The sequence below is a fragment of the Scardinius erythrophthalmus genome (genome assembly GCF_964197995.2).
Source record: "Scardinius erythrophthalmus genome assembly, chromosome: 23".
Classification (NCBI taxonomy): Eukaryota; Metazoa; Chordata; class Actinopteri; order Cypriniformes; family Leuciscidae; genus Scardinius; species Scardinius erythrophthalmus.
In genome coordinates, this window is record NC_138243.1 from 27,912,606 (window position 1) to 27,936,212 (window position 23,607).

The 23,607-nt window shown below is 37.7% G+C and overlaps 1 protein-coding gene across 7 annotated transcripts in view; it reads left to right on the forward strand.

Annotated features, from left to right (window-relative positions):
* The window catches only part of pitpnm2 (phosphatidylinositol transfer protein, membrane-associated 2), a 66,031-nt gene that overhangs the window by 35,592 nt on the left and 6,832 nt on the right, over window positions 1–23,607 (forward strand). For 4 of the 7 annotated variants that reach the window (XM_081354310.1, XM_081354313.1, XM_081354311.1 and 1 more), the window contains exons 3-18: window positions 1,584–1,798; window positions 4,474–4,595; window positions 6,066–6,299; window positions 7,593–7,925; window positions 10,445–10,540; window positions 10,622–10,726; window positions 11,859–11,908; window positions 13,189–13,433; window positions 14,185–14,374; window positions 14,828–14,947; window positions 15,304–15,527; window positions 16,895–17,073; window positions 17,909–18,079; window positions 19,082–19,219; window positions 20,772–20,936; window positions 22,096–22,347. In XM_081354310.1, the coding sequence (XP_081210436.1) occupies window positions 1,584–1,798; window positions 4,474–4,595; window positions 6,066–6,299; window positions 7,593–7,925; window positions 10,445–10,540; window positions 10,622–10,726; window positions 11,859–11,908; window positions 13,189–13,433; window positions 14,185–14,374; window positions 14,828–14,947; window positions 15,304–15,527; window positions 16,895–17,073; window positions 17,909–18,079; window positions 19,082–19,219; window positions 20,772–20,936; window positions 22,096–22,347 (2,839 nt within the window). The remainder of the gene's footprint in view (window positions 1–1,583; window positions 1,799–4,473; window positions 4,596–6,065; window positions 6,300–7,592; window positions 7,926–10,444; window positions 10,541–10,621; window positions 10,727–11,858; window positions 11,909–13,188; window positions 13,434–14,184; window positions 14,375–14,827; window positions 14,948–15,303; window positions 15,528–16,894; window positions 17,074–17,908; window positions 18,080–19,081; window positions 19,220–20,771; window positions 20,937–22,095; window positions 22,348–23,607) is intronic. The other 3 variants (XM_081354315.1, XM_081354314.1, XM_081354316.1) reach the window with 3 other exon arrangements.

Below are 23,607 nucleotides of genomic sequence, written 5' to 3' on the forward strand. Positions count from 1 at the left end.
ACTACCTTCGTATGACCTTCTAAAGCGAGGCAGATATGAGGCATGTGCCACCCTGACTGGCACAGTGGGCCTTCTCCCAAAATTCACAGCTCCGGAGCCATGCCAAGACTGTACCCTATTTTTACGGTTCTGTCTGCTGGAATTCATAGTGAGACTTGGCTTATCTTACTGACACAAAGCTGAAGGTGTGGCATCCTTGATTGGCCAGCTCCAGTAGCGCTGAGCATGTAATTGACTTCTGTTGGGTTGGAGTCAATTCTGTTTTGGCATAGACTGTCACCTTTACATTAACGTTGAGTTTCGAGTGTCCCAAGAGGTTTTAAGATTCAAGGTTAGCTTAATATTATCGATTTAACTGCATTGGCACTATTAGATGAGAACTAAATTGAGCTGGATAATGACACTAACTAGTGATGCACTGTTCATGATTTTTCTTGGACAATTCTGGTTTGTTTGTTTGTTTACTTGCTTTATAACAGGCAAACTGGTCTTAAACCAAAAATATCTGTAGCTATTAGAAATTACAGACAACCACTGCATTTAAATCACGATCCAAACAAAGATTCTACACACTTGTAGCTTGAGCAGTTGTTTTTGAATTAGATTGTATAATTTCAAGGTCTAAAGCAAAAACAGAATTATCTAACTTTTGCTTTGTGAAATTATGCTGCATAAGACATCTGCACACACACACAAAAAAAAAACAGCAGACGGACTGAATGAAAATGTAAATTCAGAATAAAAGAAAATGTCTGAAGATAGTCAGTTCCTTTCAGAAATGCAATCATATAAACTTCAACCCCCAATTCAGTGTTTATATTTTTCTTCCTATATTTCGAGCATCGTGATCGTTGCTGTGCTGGTACAGTATTTGCTCTGCAGGCGCATCTGTGTCCTCTTCTTAGCATCCGTCTTCAGCGTGTTCTGTCTCTGGCCTGTGTTAACATCCTGTTTATAGACTTCATAATATTTCCACACAAATTACATTTGGGGAAATTATTGCAATGCAGTTTCTGCGCAGTTCCGAAATCAAAATCGACCAAAATTAAACTAAAAACTTTTTGGTTTGGAGCAAAAAACAGTTCTGATTTATGGCTGGTAAACCGGTGCATCTCTAACACTAACTTTGCAACATTGACACTGTTATTGAACTGACTTGAGCAAAACAATGATAAAACTATTGTCTTCTGTAGAGCTGCATATAGCTTTATTGAAATTGTTTCATAAATGCAACTGACAGTTAAATAAATTGAAACAACAGATTTGAACTGAATTGAGCTTCATAATGCCACTAACTGTGCAACATCGACACTGTTATTGAAGTGCATTGAGTCAACATCGAACTAACATGAGCAGAACAATGACACTATTGTCTTCTGTATATAGCTGAATTGATCCTGTTCCATAATTGATGAGGTTTACAACATTATCTCAATATTATGTTATTTTCCTGTTTGTTAATGTGACGCTGCTTTGAAACAATCCGTATTGTATAGTTCAATATAAATAAATGTGACTTGACTTTAATTCCAGTCCAATTGGAAGTCTGTGAACCCTAATCTCTGACCTTTCCCTCCCTGCAGAAAAAGAGTCGTGAAGAGAGCGAAGGCGAGGGCAGCGGCGTGGAGATCCTGGAGAACCGACCCTACATAGACGGCCCAGGCGGCTCTGGTCAATACACCCATAAGGTTTACCACATAGGCCAACACATCCCTAGCTGGTTCCGCTCCATCTTGCCAAAAGCCGCTCTTCGTGTGGAAGAGGAATCCTGGAACGCCTACCCATACACTCGTACACGGTGAGTGCCATAGCGCCTAATAATAAAACCCTCTGGCTCTTTTTCAAGAGTACCACAGATGAATATCCAAAACAGCTTTAAATATTCAAGTCAGGCCTTGTTGTTCTGGTCTTAAATAAAGGTGCTCTAAGCATTGTCACGCGTTTTTTAGGCCAAAACATTTTTTGTCACATATAGCAAACATCTCCTCACTATCCGCTAGCCTCCTGTCCCCTGAACACACTGTAAAAAACACGATCTCTGTAGACAGCCCAGGCTCCACAAACGACAAGAAAAACAAACTGGCCCAGCCTGGACCACGAAACATAACAAACAGTGCTCCAGCCAATAACCGACAAGAATGATTTGGGGGTGGGGGTTGGGGGGTTAGTGCGCGTGCACATTAAGGGGGGTGTGAGGTAGGGCTGTGCTCAGAATATCGATACAACAATACATCGTCATGAACTCCTGACGATGCGCGTATCGATACAGCAGCTTCCGTATCGATACTGTTGTGCTTATGTAGCCAAATCAGGGCTCGAATTTCGGCGCGGGTATTGCGCATAATTTTAATCATTCCTGCACTTTAGCATGTAGATTGTATGAGTAAATTAATCCACACAGACTATACAATCAGATCAGTCAATTTAGAACTTCACAAAGAGCGTGAAGCCTTGTTTGTACTTTCGCCTGGCTCCGCAGCGCAAGTCTCCGCTGCCTGCACGCGCACCTCCCCAAACGGACGAGGCGTTTATACTCGACGCGCTCACAAACAGATTGCGAGTAACAAAAGTTATTTTTCGCGGATTATATCACTTTAACAAACAAAAACACGCGAAATTATGTCAAACATTTCGGTCTTGTTGAGTATCCTCTAAACACAGTCGGTTATGTCTTCAGCATAAACGCATGATGATGGGACAGTATAATGAAATCAGTATCCGTGCACTAGCTCTTAAAGGGACAGAAGCCATATGTTTCTGTCATTTAATACTGTTGTCAAAACAACAAAAGATAGTTTTAATTTGAAGAATTTGGATTAATAGCATATGTATTTAATTTAATCAGGACTAAAATACTACTGTTTTATTTTGCATTTGATTACTTTATTCAGTTTCTAGTATTTCTGAATACTAGTGCTAGACCTATTCAAAAAGTTTTCTCTTTATTGGTAGGCTATCTTTATTCTATTGTATTTATTTGCGCTACTGAAGGAAAAGCCATTTTAAGCTTTTTTGTGACAAGTTTTTTATTTCATTTAACTCTTCGTTTTTATGACAAAAACTAAATGGTTTTTCAGTGATCACAACTGTTATAACACTGGTTATAAAATAAACATATATTACTGTTACTAAACTCTGAAATTCCAAATTGATCCATATCGTGATACGTATCGTATCGTGGCTTTAGTATCGTGATGCGTATCGTATCGTGACATGTTGGTGATACACAGCCCTAGTGTGAGGAGTGGAGAAGAGGGAAGTTAGCTAGAGGAGAGATGTCCTAGATAACGACTAACGCTAAAAATGGTTATTCTTGAGAATTTTGATATGGCCGACACACGACCAAAGAGACGACGTTCCGATGAACAAATAACAAAGAAGAGGGAAAAGGAGAAGGAATGCGCGAAATCCCGAATTTACATCGGAAAAGCGTTCAAAAGGTGGCGAGAACTCCGCCGGCAGAAGGGCTTCCAATCCGACATTCAGGTGGCTCTGTTTTTGCTGGACAGGCGGGTTAATCCAGTTTGGTTTTTCTAAATGGTTCATGACCGTTTCAGGAAGCACGGAAGGGAGGGGGAGGGGACGGGATGAGGAGGAGGGAGGGTCGAGCTAGCCTCCGTTTTGATTGACAATACTTTGAACGTCAACAAGAAGTGACGTCACCCAACATCGCTTAGAGCACCTTTAAATAATAGATCTGTTTACTTTCTTAAAGAGGCCATATTATCCCCATTTTCAAAGTCTTGATTTTGATTTTGAGCTCTACTAGAATAGGTTTTCATTCTTGAATGTTTAAAAAACATTTCACATTATTTTTTCCCATATTCTCCATTGTTGCAGCACCTCTTTCCAGTCTCTCAGTAACACTCTGTGTAGTTCCTTTCTTTATGAAGTCCCTCCTTCTGAAAAGTGCAAGTTTGAGCACGTTTGAAATTTTCAAAATGTCATGTCCCTTCCCATAACTGTGAGTTTCAACACACTACTTACTAACTCAACCAGGCCCCGCCCCTATATTCTGTATCTTAATTATTTAAATGAGGAATATTGTGACGTGTTCGTTCCCGTAAGAAAACTCAAGACTACAATGGAGGCGTTTCAGGGAGATCAGAAACACTGACACTGATGTAGAGAATAACTCCCGCTGGAGGGACTTTGTGCTTCGTAACTTTGCAGAGCATTTTCATCCTCAGACAGCAACATTACACACTAAAGAAAGATGAACATATAAAAAAGCATAATAGGACCCCTTTAAAGCATCTTTCTGGTCTTATAGTGAATGTTGCAACGTTGAGTGCAGCTTAGGGATAAATTTCCACTGCAATAAACATGTATCTGTTACCTAATGAAGGGGTCATGGTAGGTATAGACAACGCCTGTGTGAAGAGAGGATAAGCTCGCTTGAACCTCTGTGGTAATGCATGACACTGATATGATGAAATGACATCTGAGTTAATCTCCTCGCCTGTCCTGCAGCTACACGTGTCCTTTTGTCGAAAAGTTTTCCATCGATATCGAGACGTACTACAAGCCGGACACGGGTTGCCATAATGACGTCTTCAACATGTCCTCGGCCGAAAGGAGACAACGGGATATAGGTATTGTTGCACTTTCTTTATTTTCATCCATCAGGCATGCTTGATGCATTCATTTAATTTATGCTTTTGACCGTTTCAAAATATTCAAATCAGCAAAACCACAACTGAGCATCTACCAACAATTGAGTTTCCACATTTGTATGCTTTTTACCACGTGAGCACTGCCTTCTTCTGTAACCAATCTCTAGCTCTCGAGTCATGCCTCAGTGTTTAAGATGCAGGCAGCGTGTCGCTTCATTGACATAGTATCATGCTGCTGCTGGGTAACGTGCCGCTGCACGAGAGCCCCATTGCACTCTGGGACAGGTACTGGAGGCTTTCTGAGATGAACACAGACAGACGCAGGCACTGCAGGGGGAAGCGCCCTGTGAATGCTGTTACATAACTCCATTCCTGACTGAAAACATGCACCTTTGTCAGTGTGCTATGGAGACACCTAGAGGCCGTCTGCCAACACGGCAGTCTGCGAACAGGAACAAACAACCCAAGATCAGCAACCGTGAATAATTGAAGACATACAACGTTAGATTAAGACATGCCAGATTAGAGATCTGAATTAAGAGTTTGTTCTTTGAGAAAAGGCAAGTGAATAAGCAAAGAAGAGTAAAAATTACGATCCCAATGTGGGATTCCAAATTTATTAAAATGTTTAATTTAGGTTTATAAATTATTATTAGCAGAGTTTTCTAGCAAAAGACTCCGGTCAGTCCTGTTTTACTGAAACTCTTAATAGGCTCTCGGATTTTGTGTTTTAACAAGAGAGTCCTGCCAGTCCTGTACTCGGGTCTCAGCATTTGAATAGATATGCTGAGTGAATTAGGGTGGGCAGCACTCTCAGTCTAGAACCGGTTCCTAAACCTGTCTTTTTGGTTCCTGCCTCTAAAATGTATATAAACTGTAAGAGAACATCTCACTGATTCAGACTTGGTGACTGCAGCTACCGACAGCTCGTGTTTTCAATAAACAATCCTCCTGAGTTTACAACACCACTCAATGATTCTGGTTCCTTAACCATTTCACTAGTAGTTGTTTTAGTAATTTCAAAGATGTTACTTGTCTTCCACTGTCAAAAACTGATCCTAATGTAGGTGTATTTGTGTGTGTATACATGTATATGTACATGTATATACTGCATAAAAATAAAAAAAAATATATATAGTTTTAGTAATGCATATTCGTTCTTCTAAACAAAGTTCCATTTATAACAAAAGTTCCTTTTTTAATGGAACAACCCGATTCCTAATGCTATATGAGAAAGACTTTATGACTCATACGACAAACAGATTAACTAGGTTTTACGGCCTCAGACAACTCAAGGTCCATGTTATTACCCTCAATAAAATCTCTGTGGTGAACTGATTTGGTTTGCATTAATGGATTAAATATGAACCCCGGTTCACCATTCGTGCCTTGTTCACGATCCTTGTTGCCTTTGTTGCAATCGCTAATGGAAGCAATTGTCTTTCACAGATCCTATCGATATTGTGAAAGATTTCATTGCCCCTCATGAGTACCTAGTTGAAGAGGACCCTAAACTCTACAAGTCGAATAAAACCCAGCGGGGCCCCCTGTCTGATGACTGGATCACGGAAATCAACAACAACCCAGGCAAAATGCCCGTCATGTGCGCTTACAAGTTGTGTAAAGTGGAGTTTCGATACTGGGGCATGCAGTCCAAGATTGAGCGCTTCATTCATGATGTGGGTAAGTGTTTGGAAATATTCAGACACCTCCTTGGGATTTTCTAAATATTTATATTTATTTATTTATATATATATGTGTGTGTTTATATCCAGTGAATTTATTAACTTGGTACCAGTACCCGTCGGTGGTGTCCTCTACCATATGTCCACCACTGTTTTTAGCTCTGAGAGGACATTTGTCTCTTCAATAATTCTATATGAGTCAGCTGATCCATCTGTTGCATATGTGCGTGAATTGATGCTTGGTAACATCCTGTTATCGTTGTGTGTGGGTAGGCAGCAGGTGTCAAGCGTTTTGTCATGAAAAAAGCCCTTAATCATTAACCTGCACTTAATGAAAACGAGATTGATGCGGTGCGGATCCAGTGAAAATCAACGATTGGAGAACCACCTCCTCCTGACTACATCAGAGCAGAATTAATTTCCTTTCCATGTGCCGTTCGCTTGCCGCTTAATCTTTTTTATTACTTCGATTTCGGCTTGTTTATTGGCTCCTTTCTCTGATAATTTGCAAGCGGACTGTTGTTGTTCCTCATTTGCGAAAGTCTTTAACTTCTTTGACTGATTCGCTTTTATTTTTATCAATTTTTCCTCTCCCTGTTTCCTGGCCGCTGTGAAAACAATTTTGTTTGCACGTCTCTTCATTACTTAGTTCAATTATCTGAACGACTGGTTAACTGCATCTATGACACATCTTAATCAATCGAGGAGATCGCACAAGGAAATGAGCCAAACCACACCTCGACCCCGAATGTTGAGCGATCTCATATGCATACTCATCAGTCAACTTTGTTTATTATAGTTAACCAAAACTAAAGCTAAAAATGTTATCACTTGAAATAAAATAAACTTTTCCTGATATAAAATTTAGTTAAGTTTAAGTGACTGAAGTAACTTAAACTAAATTTTTTGAATATAGACACATTGAGAGAATTAAAAAATAATAATAATATAGCAAAAAACACTAACAATCAACCAAAGTTTTAGTTAATTTGTGTTAAAGTAACACATTGCTTATTATGTTACTTTGTTGCTTTTTATGTAAAGTGTTACATTTTCACACCAGAACAGAAGTGCTGTGCACATTTAAATGCATTAAAACGTTTCAGAACACCTTATCAACCGCATAGCATTGGTATCTTGATTTTTGCATGGGAAACAATACTCTCATTATCTTTAGAAGATATAAAATTCGACTTTTTTATCCCCCCAAAACTAGTTTGCATGCAGTGACTATGGAAACAATTTGCCTACGCTAACTTTAGGAATCAATCTCACAAATTCTTCCAATCAGGACTGAGGAAGGTGATGGTCCGTGCTCATCGACAGGCCTGGTGTTGGCAGGATGAGTGGTACGGTCTGACCATGGAGGACATCCGACAACTGGAGCTGGAGACCCAGCTGGCCCTGCAACAGAAGATGGCACAGTACAGCTGCAACGAGGAGGGCGGCGAGAACAACGGCCCCGTCACCAGCTCAGAGAAAGAGCTCGAAGCCAAGGAGGCCAACAGCTCCACCGAAGCGGAGGGTACGACGAGGACCATGGGGGACACACTGCAGGCGCGGGGAGAGCTGACCAAGCAGTGGTCCACCTCTTCCAGGTCCTCACGTTCCTCAAAGAGGGGCGGTAAGTTCACATCGACTTTCATGTGAAATTGACCAAAACAGAAGTACTCGAAGGACCTGTTCCTGGATAAACATCCTTTATTGGCCTGGAACAACTATACTTTGAGGGGAATTATTGGTTCATGTCTCACTTTCCGATGATCAGGTGCCTTTTCCCCGACATGGAGTTATATTAATAAAAACGTTAAAGCTGCTCTGTTTATATACCTCTACTTTGGAAATGCATGCTTAATAGCTTGTGATTACCATGCATTTTCAAAGTACAAGTATATAAACAGAGCAGCTTTAACGGTTTCCGGATGTGACACTAAAGACGAGTAATGATGCTAAAAATTGAGCTTTGCCATCACTGGAATAAATTCAATTTTAATATGTATTGAAATAGAAAACAGTGCTTTTAAATTGTAATAATATTTCAAATGTTATGTTTTTACTGTATTTTTGATAAAGAAATGCAGCCTTTGTGTGCATAATGATTATTTTTAAACTTATCGACCCTAAACTTTTGAATGGTGTGTAAGTGTGTGTATATATCTCTTTATGCACACAAAGGCTGCATTTCTTTATCAAAAATACAGTAAAAACAGTACATTTGAAATTATATATATATATATCTATATCTATACAGTGTTTCCCCTACCATTATATAAGGGGGGCGCCCCGCCCTCCTAACGGCTCCCCCCGCCCCCCCATGGAGGTCAAGTAAATTTGATTTGATTTTCTTTATAGCGCCAGATTACAATTTGTTATTTTATAAAAAAAAAAAACTACATGGCCCTTAAGTAATATGTTATTTATCTTATTTCCACGATGGCATGTCTTTTCTGTCTGTGTTTGCGCGTTTACAATTATCCCAATGAGTGCGCACGTGCGCACACTCACACACAAACAAACACTTGCGTCACATACAGTTGAGCACTAGCCGCTAGTGACTAGCGGACAGAGAGCGCGCGGCGGGAAATATGTCGCTGAACTGAAGATGGCAACACTCGCTCTACTGCGAGTAGCAGCCGGAGTAGCTCTCCTGCTCCAAGTCTAACGCCCGTTTCACATATATTTCGTTTGCGGTGAGTATTTTTTTCCCGTACACTGCACGCGGATGCAGTCCGTCGATGATCGATCCGTTCCAGTTGCGGTGCGTATACAGCAGTGCAGAGATCGTTTCTGCAACGAGTCTATTTCTGCTGTGCTGCAAACGCTGAATTAAAGTGACAGCGCATGTTTCGTGATCAAAATGAACACCGATTGACCTGAAAATGTAGTAATTTCACCATAAGTGCGATTAATTAAATAAAATGTAGTAATCTCACCATAAATTTATTTAATTAATTACTACGTTTTTCACTTTAAGACTGAGTTAAAGCAAGGAAAACTACAATTTACCTCAGCAAGGCGACATAATGAACAACACTCGTCTCATTCGTGGAGGTGGAAAAACAAGTTCTTTGTGACATGCAAGATTTATTGTATTAAAATTTAAATACAAAAGATTTTAATATAAGTACATGGTTAAATATTTTACCACTTGCTTGAGCAATTTAATATATAATTATAGAAGTAATGCATTGAATAATACATTGTTTAAATTGTGTTTACGTGAACGCGCGTTCACAGCAGTGGTGCGTCTGACAGGATTATTCTCTCCAATAAATGCATCATAGAAATAAAAACTTCTCATAAAAAAGCCCTTTTAAAATTTGTTTGTCATATATATGTATTAACTAACATTAACGAACAATGAATGACCAATATATTTGTTAGTATTTATAAATCTTTTTTTAGTTGGTAGTTAAAAAATAAAACTATTTAAGCTCTGGTCCATTAATATTAACAAATACTTCTATAAATTTAACAAAGGTTATTTGCAAAAGTCAATTTTAAAAAGATTTAAATATGTTTATTTATTTTTTTAAAGAGATATCTTATGTTAACATTTTTTAACTTTTACAAACCATAGTTTTATTTCAGTTAGCCCAATAGCTGGTTTGATTTGCATTGAGAGATGATCACCCATTGGCAAAGTACCTCATGCCAATCTCTAGGTATGGTGAAGGCTATGTGATGATGTGGGACTATTTTAATTCCAGAGGCCAAGGGAACTTTATCAGGATGCATAGTATCCTGGATCCATGAAGTAACTGGCCTTTAAAAATAAAAATCTGCCTGCCTCTATGGGAATTTAACATAGGGGTGTCCAAACTTATGCACCCTGTATTTCAAGGAAGAACATTTATTTATTTACGATACATTATTCATTCACAAAGAAAATTGGTGTCCTTAAAGGTTGGATTTTTCCTAATTTTTTAAATTAAGGCATTAAGTTCAATTTCCAAAAGATGATTTTTTATTCCTCCTTTTAGTCAACTTTAGCATGGGTGTCTAAACTTATGCATAGCACTGTATATATATATATATTTCAGTAGTTGAATAATTAGTTTTTTTTTAGGGGATGTGTCATCAAGCATTGGAATATAGAACTAATATGACTTATTATTTGTCTTTAATGCATCATGTGTGCAGGAAGCCCTTCACGCCACAGTATTTCTGAATGGCGCATGCAGAGCATCGCCAGAGACTCGGATGACAGCACAGATGACGAGTTCTTTGATGCTCACGGTAATGCAGGTTTGATCCTCGGTTTAAAAGGTGCTCTTGGTAATCTTGTTATTTACTAAAATCTGAATCCTTGTTCCTCAGAGGACTTCTCTGACAACGAGGAGATCTTTGGCAAGGAGATCACCAAGTGGAGCTCCAACGATCTGATGGATAAAATCGAGACAGCCGAGTCAGAGGAAGCTCAGGGTACGCGAGGGATTATCTTCACCCATCTGACACGTTTTAGGATTGTAGGGGGTATTGCAGGCGGGTGATGCAAAGCATTTTTCCCAATGCTTTGGTTTTGTAATGCATAAGCCGAGCCCACTGGAAGGAGTTTTTTCCATTCATCCACCAAACACAGAGATTTCCACATCTTTAATAGGATTAGCTGTAAAGGAGCCCCACTGACTCTGAGGAGGTTTAGGGTCTGTGTCAAACAGTGTGAGATTATGAAACACTAATTACACAGAATTCCATGCTGTTTGTGAGACGGATCTCACTGCTCGCTGGACACTTATCAGACCCATGTTCAAATGAAAGTCTAAGTTTATCCTTTCTTTAAATTGTACAATAATAATAATAACATATTTCTAAAATAATTACATTAATCATATACTAATATATTTAGTATTATTGTTGATAATATTTATAAATTGATTCATTTATATAATTTAATACTTATATTTCATACTAAATGCTAATTTAATTCTATTTTTTAATTAATATTAATTTAATATTAGTATTTAGTATTAGTTTAGTATGGATCTGTGTACTGTAGGAGGCATATAATGCAGTCAGGTCTTCTTCTTTCTTTCTTGTTTTGGTCCTGTTCAGTATCGCAACTTGACATGTCTAAAATGTCAACAAGCTCTAAACGCTCCTTTTGGATTCTCCAAGTGTCCTTTTTTGGAAAGACTAAATTTACCTTGAATAAAGCTTGCAGAAAATACAGTTTTGTGAGAATTATCCTAGAAGAATCTAATTATTTATAGCAAATGATGACAAAACACATTAAACAAGATAAATTATGTATGCTTAATTTAACACAAAAAGGTGTGATTATTCATGATAATTTTTTTATTTATATATATATTATATATATGTGTGTGTGTGTGTGTGTGTGTGTGTGTGTATATGTATTTATTTATCATCGTTATGTATTATTTTAATGTAATTTTTCTATCAATAATTTAGTAGTTTATTAATATGAATAATTATTTGTTATTTTTCCTTTTTCAGCGATGCAGATTACTTTCAGAAAGAATTATGATGCATATGTGTATGTTTTTTCTTGCATTAAGCTAATTGATTTTATGTTTTAATTTTATGTTTCTAGGTGATTTGTATCAAGAACCTGGGACTGCCGGAGGGGAGCGACTCAATGAGGTATGTCTACAATTGTGCATTTTCATTGAATGCTTTTCCATTAACATTAATGGAAAATAATACAACATAAACATTACATAAATCATATTTACGCAGCAGTGCTCTTGGTGTCGAATTATTAAAGCAATCGCAGCAGTGAAAGATGCATTGATCTGTACTTGTGCTAATGGAGCAAAAATTCTGCAATGGTCACGCCGTGTTTATGCTGACGTAAAAAGGGGGGGCATTAAAGCTTCTCTGAGGGTACATTTATACAACAGCTTTTTCAGTTAGGATCAGTTCCACACTATCACTGAACAATCTGCATGACCTTTCACAAAATGAAACTAGTGTCACTACAAAGGTTGGCTCAGTATATAGTCATAAGGTGAAGTTCTCATGGTGTGAAGGGTTTATTCAGGGATTTTTCCGGATGATCTCAGTGCTCTATAACTCTGGTCCGCAGAGACCCAGGCCCATGCGGCGCTCCACCGTCCGTAAGCGTCGGCGTACATCACGCAGACGCCCCGCCGTGAGTCGCTGCGACACCCATCTGTTTAGATCCATTAGAAGAGTAGAACTTGTCATGAGTTATGTAGAGTTAAAGGTGTTTTCCTGTGTTGTTGCAGTTATTCTTAGAGATTGTGTTGTGTTTGCATTAGAGTTGAGCTGATCCTTACCCTGAATGGCACCTTATGATCTCAGATGTTGTCTTTTGTAAAGTGGACACACATTAGAGATGTAGACAAATAGTTCTTCTTTTACCATGGAATAATCTCCATTCACAACAGTGATGTCCACTTTGTCTTTTTTTTTTTCTTTTTCTTTTTTGAAGTGTTTTTCCCTTTTGTTTTGTAATTTTAAATAAAAAATGTTTTTTCTTCTTCAAAAATAAAAAAATAAAAATCAAACCGCTTAAAGACACATTTGAAAGATAATAGCCTGATGGGATTTTTTTATTTATCTAATCACAATTATTGATTGATTGATTGATTTAACGGCAACCAAAAACATTTTGTTGTAAATATACACTAATTTTAGTTGTTGTCATCTGAGTAGCCACACTTGTGACGTGGTTTCTACAGAAGCATATGTCAGCGTTTGACATGGTAGGTCTGTCTTGAAAGATTTTTAGGGGATTAAGGGAACTTTACTTCCGGAAGACTGCTGTTGCGCTCTCTATCGTGTTGTTCATTAGCAAGTCGTCCTCTTTCACAATAGCGTGTTGTCACGAGTGTGTGTGGATGTTTTAAATGAACTGAATGCAGCTGCAGAAACAGCCATCCACATGTGTCCCTCAGGACGGCTCCTCACAGCAGTGTTTACAGCCGTCTAAGATCCACGTCCTCCTCCTGGTCCTGCATGGCGGGAACATCCTGGACACGGGCAGCGGAGACCAGAACAGCAAGCAGGGGGATGTCAACACCATCGGCAGCGCGTTTGATGCAGTGATGCGAGTTCATTACCCAGCTGCATTGGGCCGCATCGCCATCCGCCTGGTTCCCTGTCCGGCCGTGTGTGTGGAGGCCTTCTCTCTGGTGTCAAAGTGAGTGACAGACACACACACACACACACACACACACACTCAGAACATGACCTCTGGTAGTCATGAGGTACTGAGCAACGAACTTAAACTAGCAACAGTTCCAACTTTTCAAACTTCTAGTAGTATGACAAGTGTTGCTTAATGTTTCCAGAAAGTCCCTGCATTCATTCATTCGTTCATTCAAAAGTTATAATGTATTAATAATTTATTGATTTAAATTAATTAAAATATAATATAATGTTTTTAAAATAATTATAGTATTATTATACATTTTATATAATAATAGATGTATTTGATTTTTTTTATTGCTATATTATTAAATATTAACAATTTTATTGTTATTAAATAAAAATAAATGTATTATTAAATGATGATGATGATAATAGTATTTTTTTTTTATTTTGTTGGAAGAAAAAAATAGAAAATGCTGCTGTTATTGCAGTGAATAACTTCCAGTTATCATTAGTTATCAAAAGACAGTTATATTGCATTTTGAATAAATTTTTTTTGCAGTCTATTCAAATAAGGAGTCAATAAAGAGATGTTAAATCACTATTGATTGTGGGATACAGTTCTGTTCTGTGCGCTCTGGATGTAAACTGCACATTTTGGTAAATGTATAGGTCAACCGAGTATTGCATGCGTAATGCAGAAAGATTAGTACGTCACTCTATGTGCTGATTCAGTGCATTAAACGGCTTCTCGCTGTTAATAACCCAGCATGCTCTCTGTTCTTATGTCCTTGACACAGTTTGAGTCCCTACAGCTATGACGAAGGCTGCCTCTCCAACAGTCAGGATCACATCCCTTTGGCCGCCCTGCCCTTATTGGCCACCTCTGCACCACAGTACCAGGACGCCGTGGCAACGGTCATAGTGCGAGCCAATCAGGTCTACGGTGACTTCATCAAGTCCCTGGAGGGGGCCACTTTCACTGGCCAAGTCAGTGCTTTGCTTTTTTTCCTCTATGTAATTATTTACAGATTAGAGCAATGGAACATTTGTGTGGCAGTGAAGTATGCATCTAGTTTTAGTTTGTTTGCTGGAGTGTAAAAATAACTTTTGGGATAAATGTGCATTATTCACAGCATTTGGTTTTCTCACTGAATATCACATGTGTCCATGTTTGCTTTATCCTTACAAATGCCACTGGTTTTATTGTGAACAATTGAGGCTGAATGTCATGCAAACATGTCACATTTCACAATGAAATTAAAACAAAAGTTAAATTAATCAAAACAAAACAATAATTCCGGCAGAATATTCAATTTCACAATCACATTTTATAAGTTTAAAGTGTTGTGAATGTTGTTTCATCATTTATCTCACTCATTGCCCATGCACATGACCTCCTGTATGTGATGTAATGTGTGTGTGTCTGGTAATTGTGTGCAGGTGTGTCTGATTGGTGACTGTGTTGGAGGGATTCTGGGATTTGATGCTCTTTGCAGCAGCAACATCACAGTGTCAGAGTCTCAAAACAGCAGCCGGCGTGGCAGCATTGTCAGTGTGCAGGTGAACACACACATTTGCACACACACAAGGCCTGATCATCCAGACAATGCACACGTCACTATATCTCTCATTTAGGGATGAGACCTGGTTGAGTTGCACTAGCAGTGTGTTGTCATCACATGTCCAAGAGACGCTGTTTTTCCACCCTAAATCTAAACCACTTTTTTTTTTTTTGGCCTTCCTAAGGCAAGCAAACTTAGGAAACTATTCTTACAGTATTCCTCAGCCATTTTTCTGACTTCCTTTTTTTTAACCATGCAGTTCGATGCAGGTCAGATGTTATAAATGATCATAAATATCCTGTTTTCCATCATATGATCCCTGTAAAACTAATTACTGATGCACTTCCTCCACAGGACAATGACCTGTTGTCACCAGGGATCATTATAAACAGCACTCACTGCTCGGGTTCTGGCTCGGGTTTGTCTCTAGAGGGAAGTCGGCACCTCAGCCGTAGTAATATAGACATTCCACGTTCCAGCGGTCCAGACGACCCCAAAAAACAGCTGCCCCGGAAACGCAGCGACTCCTCGACCTACGAGCTGGACACCATCAAACAGCACCAGGCCTTCCTGACCAGGTGACCCACAGTCCTTCTTTTCTTCCTCTCCCAGTTTGTTTATCATTCCAGTCAACATGTCTGTTTTATTTATCATATTTATGTGCACGATGGACTGTTTTCATAGACTGTGATGATGCGTTTCCTCAGTGAATCTAGCAAAGGTTTTTATATTTTCATTTTTATAAAATTTATACTTATAACACTATTCTTTGTCTTGTATTACCTTGGGATTAATTTACGCTGCTTCATGAGTGTTTCTAATACAACGGCTGAGCGAGTGATGGCAATCAAGCTCTATATATATTTCCTCTTTTGAAAAGTCATAGAAATGTGGCGTTTACCCAACTATTGACAACTTCTACTTCTAATAACCCCATAAATGTGAAAAGGGTCCATATGCTGATGACTATATTGGTATTGGCTGACATTAGCATTTCATTAACTTGTTGGTTATATTTGGTATGTTTAAGATGATATCTATTCAAACAATAAATGCTAGATTTTTAAATATTACAGATATTTTATAACAGGGTTCCCACAGTCATGGAAAACCTGGAAATAATATATTTTTTTTAATTGCTTTCCATTCCTGCAAAAGACATGAACAAATTTGTAATAAAAAATTTAAATATTTCAATATTGAAATATTAAAAATATTTAATTGACTACAATTTCATCCTGTGTAGGGTAACACTTTTTTGCTATCTGATTTGTGATCGAATCAGTCTTTATAGTCAAATATTTTAAATCAACCAGTTGAAGTGGTTAAAAAATAGAATTGATTCTGTAAGCGAATTGGTCTGAATCAAAATTATATATATTTGACCCTGGACCACAAAACCAGTCACATGGGTAAATTTCATGAAATTGAGATTTATACATCATATGAAAGCTGGATAAATAAGCTTTCAATTGATGTGTGGTTTGTTAGAATATGACAATATTTAGCCGAGATACGACAATTTGAAAATCTGGAGGGTGCAAAAAAATCGAAACATTTGGAAAATCACCTTTAAAGTTGTCCATTTATGTTGGCGATTGTGCTGCATTCACTCACAAAAATACATGTTTTATATGTTTACAGTAGAAATTTACAAAATATCTTCATGGAACATGATCTTTACTTAATAGCCTAATGATTTTTGGCCTAAAAGAAAAATCGATAATTTTGCGATTGCCTCAAATATACCCGTGTGATTTATGACTGGTTTTGTGATCCAAGGTCACATAATTATGTGTGTATATAATTTTTATTTTTATTTTTTATAAATGTATATTAGTTAAAGATATTTCCTGACTTTTCCAGACATGGCAGTGAATGCCTACTTGTGACTGTAATAATGCACAATAATATATCTATAATAATTAAAATTGTGTATATATAGTCTGCACTCCAGCGTTTTGAGGAACGATCCGGGTTCCCGTCGGTCCAGCAGCAGCACCATGCTGGAGGGAGGAGGCGCTCTGGGAAAGTTTGACTTCGAAGTGTCCGACTTCTTCCTCTTCGGCTCTCCACTAGGCCTGGTCCTCGCTCTGAGGAAAACTGTGGTCCCTTCTTTGGATGGTATGTTAACCTTCATGGAGTGATGAAAGAGAATGAAATCCTGCGTGGATTGGATGCCAAAGCGATCGTTTTAAAGTGTGACTTGATCTGATGGATTACACAGACTGTGTAATCCCGATTGTTCATGCTGTTTTTGTTCTGAAGTCCAAATCTTTTAAAACATATTAATCCTAAAAGCAACTTAAATCAGTTGTGGAGTTAAATCAGTTGTAGTCGTGGGCTGCCAGCAGATTACTGGAGATTGTTTTAGAAGGCTGGTGTCACAGAGGAAGGGAACGGTATACTGACGGGAGAATCCCGATCTAACATCTGTCAGGTACAAAACAAAACAAAAACAAGGATGAATGTGTTGAACAAAATACTGAAGGCATAACCTCCTGCACCACTACCAACAGCATTATTTTTAGCTGGTTTATGGCGAAAGAAAATACTGAAGAATCCGAAATGTTCTTGAGCATCATATTAGAATGATTTCTGAAGGATCAGGTGACACCGAAGACTGGAGTAATGATGAAAATGCTGAAAATTCTGCTTTAATCACAGGACTAAATTACATTTTACAATATAATCAAATTTCAAAATATGACTTTTTTTTTTACTGTATTTTTGTTCAAATAAATGTGGCTTTGGTGAGCCAGGGGCATCAAAAACATTAAGTGATCTTACTGACCCCAAACTGTTGAACAGTATGCGTGATTCTACTTGAACTATAACAAACCAACTGAGATATATTTTTTTTTAATCTTATACTATTATATTAATAAATGTATATTCTAACACCAACATTTGAGATCAGTTTAACAAATATTTGTCTTTTCTTTTGTTCTTCCTGCAGTGGCTCATCTTCGTCCGGCTTGCCAGCAGGTTTATAACCTGTTCCACCCCGCGGATCCCTCCGCCTCTCGTCTGGAGCCCCTGCTGGAGAAGCGTTTCCACCTGATGCCACCGTTTAGCGTCCCCCGATACCAGCGCTTCCCACTGGGTGACGGCCAGTCGGCCCTGCTGGGTAAGACAGGAGAGATTTCTCAGTCAAACACGTACACCTGCTAAGACCTGGATTACACCTGGTGTTATCTCGGGTGATCGGATCACAAGTGGTCAGGCGAGACAGATTGCTGTTTTTCACCTTTTATTGTCATGTGTTCTCTGACCACTCGTGATTGGATTTAGAGGGGACGGTCTCTTAATATTGTGACTGCATACCAGTGTTATTTATTTCAGAATCATTGAAATATGATTTATAGGTTTCATTAATATTTAAAAATCGTATTTTTATATTTTCTGTTCTAATAATTTTAATGCGGTTTTGTCATGTTTGTTTGTTGGTTTTTATATTTCTATATGTTTTTTTTGTTTTTCAGTTTTAGAACATCAAGTTAAACTAAATGCAAATGAGAAATGTTGAAATGTACTAGCTGAAATACGCTTGTGTATATTTAATTGTATTTCACTTAACGTTTATTTTATTTCAGGTAATGATTTTTTCAATGGTTTCAGTTTTAGTTAACTATTATGACCTGCTGCATACATCACTCATATGTAATGTCTCACTGCATGCTGATAACAATGCAAAATGTGGCATTCGCCAAAAAAAAAAGCCCAGAGAGCCGCACATATCTGGATAATTTACATGTTTTATTGCAATGGATGATTGACAGGTGAGTCTTTTGTCCAGGATGCACCTGGACATAATTACAGCAGCGTTTACACTAACAAATGCAATGTGGTCACATGCATTTCTAGCTATATCAGCTCAAGGTACTCGTTTGCATTTGAGAAATCATGATTGTAAACGGGGCCTTTTAAAGCAGATATTTTTATGGTTTAGTTTAAAGCAGCACTTGTAAAAGAGCATCGTCCATCATTGCAGTTCTGGCTGGTGTTCTCGTGCCTCGGTTTGTCATTTCTGTCTGTTATTTGTCTTTATTTTCTGTTTCTTTGTCTCTCTCCCCTCACGTCGCTCTCATGTCTCCACGTCCCTCATGCCGCTGGGTTTGACATGTGGCAGTGGAAACCATCCAGAGTAACCCTCACCTCCTGTTGGAGAGTGTGAGCTGTGCCGCCCAGCGCTTTCAGGATGGCATCAGCGAGACTTCCATTCCCGTCCCTGTGCTCAACTGGCAAGCCATGCCGGCCCCCGCCGAGTGTGTGTAGCCATTCCTGGTTTCTTGCACCCCTTTAGCGTAAACTCCGTGTTATGTGTGTCACCCTTGTGTGGCGTGTGCCCTCATTTCACATGATCTGTGTTTGTGCTTCTGCTTTGACATTGATTCTCTCATTGGGGCTTGTCAGGTTTTGAGTTTTATTGTGACTTCCTGACACTGGATGCTGCCATGTGGAACTGATGGTATTGAATTTAGAGGTGAAGTGTGTATTTTTTCAACTTTAAAATGCTTTTTCCAATTCTAATTTAGTCTAGACAAGTGTAAGATTTAAAAAGAGTGTAATTTCACCACAAAATCAAAAGAAAAATCATACTTTACATTATAATTAAGCATATTTTCACCCCCAATACAATAGATGCTTTACTTTTGTTTTGTTTTTTTGTAATTATGAATATTCTCTATGATACTATTAGATTCTTTACTGTAAGGTTAGGGTTAGTAGTATAGTATAATAGTAAAAATTACTGTAGATAATGCGTGTTTTTAAATCAGCATAATTTTAAGGCAGTACAACAAATACTACCATAATGTATAAATAATTTAGAACATATATATATATATATATATATATATATATATATATATATATATATATATATATATATAGAATGATTTCTGAAGGATCATGTGACACTGAAGACTGGAGTAATGATGCTGAAAATTTAGCTTTGCATCACAGAAATAAATAAAATTTTAAAGTATATTAAAATAGAAAACCATTCTTTTAAATTGTAATAATATTTCACAATATTGCCGTTTTTTTCTATATTTTTTATCAAATAAATGCAGGCTTGATGAGCAGACATTAAAAATAGAAATAGTAATGTTTCCAAACTTTTGACCGGTACTGTATATTGTTATGAAAATAATAGTCCCTATATGAATAAAATAGCCCTTTTGATTCTGGTGTGAAATATAACCTAGGCATGTTCTTGAAAGATTTCATGAGGTTTGCCCATAAGCGGTCCGACCGATGGGGAAACCTGCACTATTTTGCCGTTCCATTCAATGCTATTAGTACAGCAGAAATTACACACTCCACCTTTAAAACGACAATACAGCAAGAATAATAAGAAAAAATATAAATTCAAGCAGCTTGACTAATGACAAATCCTGATTCTGAGGCCGGGCTTGCATGTGTATTTGGTAGATAATGCCCCATGAGGACTTCATGTAAAAACAGTCAATGCTCTCCTATGTTCCTCAAGAATGGAAGGAACAGATTAAAGTGGACTCAGGGGCAGTATTTACAACTTTTATATCTCTTTGGGTTTGTGTTTTCATCTTCTTTTCACTTCCTTTTATCATTTTGAATCGAATGGCCCTATTGCAAATGTATAATGATGCATCAATCAAGCTCAGATCCAAAATCGAGTGAGATCGCAACACTGCCTATGATGCTTTCTAGATAGGCAGCTCACTAGGTTTTGGACCTGAGGTTTAGTCAGTACTGAAAATTGTCAGATTTCTGGGCCCTGATTGCTCTGTCAGTTCCTGGCCCCTGCGAGTAATCACTGGTTTTGGTCCTCACAGCGGACGTGATGCAGTCTCACAGCATAATGTTCGGGGATCACTCCAATCCTTCGTCTCCGGGATCCATTCCAGCCTTCCGTGGGGCTCGCAGGGGCAGCGAGACCAGCATCGCCAGCCAGGTGTCAGGGTTAGCGGACAGTTACACCGCCTCCAACATCGCCAACAGTGAGTTAACACACGTACACACTCGGGTTAGGTTAAATAGAATAACAAGACACATCAATATCAAGAAATCTTCACCAAGGCTGCATTTATTTGACCAAAATTACAGTAAAAACACTAATATTGTGAAATATTATTGCAAATTGTAATAACTGTTTTATATTTTAATGTTTTAAAAAAATTAATTTATTGCTGAATTTTCAGCATCATTACTCCAGTCTTCAGTGTCACATGATCCTTCAGAAATCATGTAATATGCTGATTTGCAGCTCAAGAAACATTTCTGATTATTATTATCAATGTTGACAGTTGTGCTGCTTCATATTTTTGTGGAAACCATGATAAATGTTTTTTCCGGATTCTTTGATTTAAAGGAACACTCCACCGTTTTTTTTTTTTAAATAGGGCTTATTCACCTTCTTTCCTACATTTAGATAGGTGGGCAAATGCATTTTTGTCTCAGTGCATGCATTGTTTTAGTTTGACAGGGTCGGCGCTAGCTTAGCTTAGCATAATGAATGGAATCCTTTGTTGCCAGCTAGCATGTCCTGAGTAAAAGAAAATAGCAGCCCAAGTAGCAGTGCTTCGCTTGTGCTTCCCCCTAATATAGTCCCAAGTCAATATCTGCATAGGAAATCGCCTAGTGTTAATCTGCATCGCTATTTGTACTTGTTGTGAATACGCAGGCCACAAGAAATAATTAGGTGGGGTTTTTTTTTTTATATATATATATCACTTTTACTCAGGACATGCTAGCTGGCAACAAAGGATTCCATTCATTATGCTAAGCTAAGCTAGCGCCGACCCTGTCAAACTAAAACAATGCATGCACTGAGACAAAAATGCATTTGCCCACCTATCTAAATGTAGGAAAGAAGGTGAATAAGCCCTATTTCAAAAAACGGTGGAGTGTTCCTTTAATAGAAATCTTTCCTAACATTATAGAAGTCTTTACTGTAACATTTGATCAATTTTCTGGGTCCTTGCTGAGTAAAAGTCTAATTTCTTTCAAATAAAAGTCTTATTTTCTCTAAACTTTTGAACAGTAGTGTGCTGCAAAAAAAAAAAAAAGCTGCAATGCTGCAAATATAGCTAGGAACTATCACATGTCATGTTCACCATTTGACTACTGTTGTTTTGATGTTGTTGTTTTTTTCTCTAGTAACACAAGCATGCCAACTTAGACTCTCCAAAAAGCTCAGTCTTTTGTCCCAATTTGCCCTCCCCTATAATAAAATGAGCTCCCGAAGCCCCTCCCCCAAATCCTGCAAAGCACAAAATAAGCGTCCACTAGTAAGGCAGGACTCCAGCTGTCTGGATGATACAGAGCAGAGCATCTCTCTAGGCTTTGAGCCCTCACCCTCGCTCGCCTCAGACCCGCCATCACCGTGTGTCCCGCTGGACATCGAGCAAGGTACTTGGAGCGTGGGTAGACGTCCGGTCAGAGGGTCTCCTCGACCCTCCAGATGCACCCGCTCTCCTGTTTGCCTGCGTTAGTTTCTACCATTGCTGCATTCCCTGCAATCCCTCCTACTGCCTGTTTTAGCCCTCCGAATCTTCAGCCTGTTTCCTTGCTGACCTCCCCAGCGCTGATGCCTTTGTTTTCTGAATTCATGCCCCCATCCTTTAAAAGCTCAGCGCTGGTGCTCTGGTTCTTCATCTCTGGAACCCTGAGCCGCTCTGGGTTTGCCCTGAATGATGAAGACCTTCTGAAGATGCTTTGAAATGGCACTGACTGGTCTTGCTCCCATTATCATGCTTACGACCTGTGTATCTTCTGTTAGCGGTCGCTTATAGATAAGGATGGGAATCAGAAGGAATTTAGTGATTCTGAGGATTTTTTTTTTTTTTACTTTTGAGGAAGTGGTCTCCACTATGTACTAAGCATTTTAAAAAAAAAAAAATTAAATACATGTTTATTTTAAGATTAATATGAAATAATAAAATATTAAAACGTACTTTTTTGGTAAATATTTTAATGTAATATAAATATATTTTTAATTATGATTTTTTTTGTGCATATTCTGCAAATAATAATGTTATTTATATAATTTATAATTTTTTGCACAAAAAAAAATATTTAAGCAAATAATGTATTTTGGTGCTTTACTAAATTAATTAATTATGAAATTTGCGTTTAGATCAGGGGCAGGAATTTTATATTATTATTTAGAAAATGTAATTACAATTTTTTTTTTTACATTATTATTCAAATAATATAATATACAGTATTAACATTTCAAGCTAGAAAGGAAAATTATTTCGTATGGATACAAATTTGCGTATGGATCAGGAATTGTTAAATTTGCGGTTATGCATAAATTGTTTTTTATCGCATCATTTTTCTTTAAAATTAGTGATACCAAATTAATATTACTTTAAGTACAATTTATTTCAGGTCTGTTCCAAATTAGTCTTTAATTACATTTAGAAATGAGTCAAGTTTATTTATATAGCGCTTTTCACAACACAGGTTGTATCAAAGCAGCTTCACAGTATTAAATTAAAATAATACATCAATGTTTGTTTCTAGTGGAAAACGTCCACGTTTGGTAATGCTGATCAATAGTATTGTTGATTGATTAATTAAATTAAATAAAATATCCCCAAATATCAGAGTGAATCATATATATATATATATTTTTTTTTTTACTGATTCTTTTAAAACAACCGA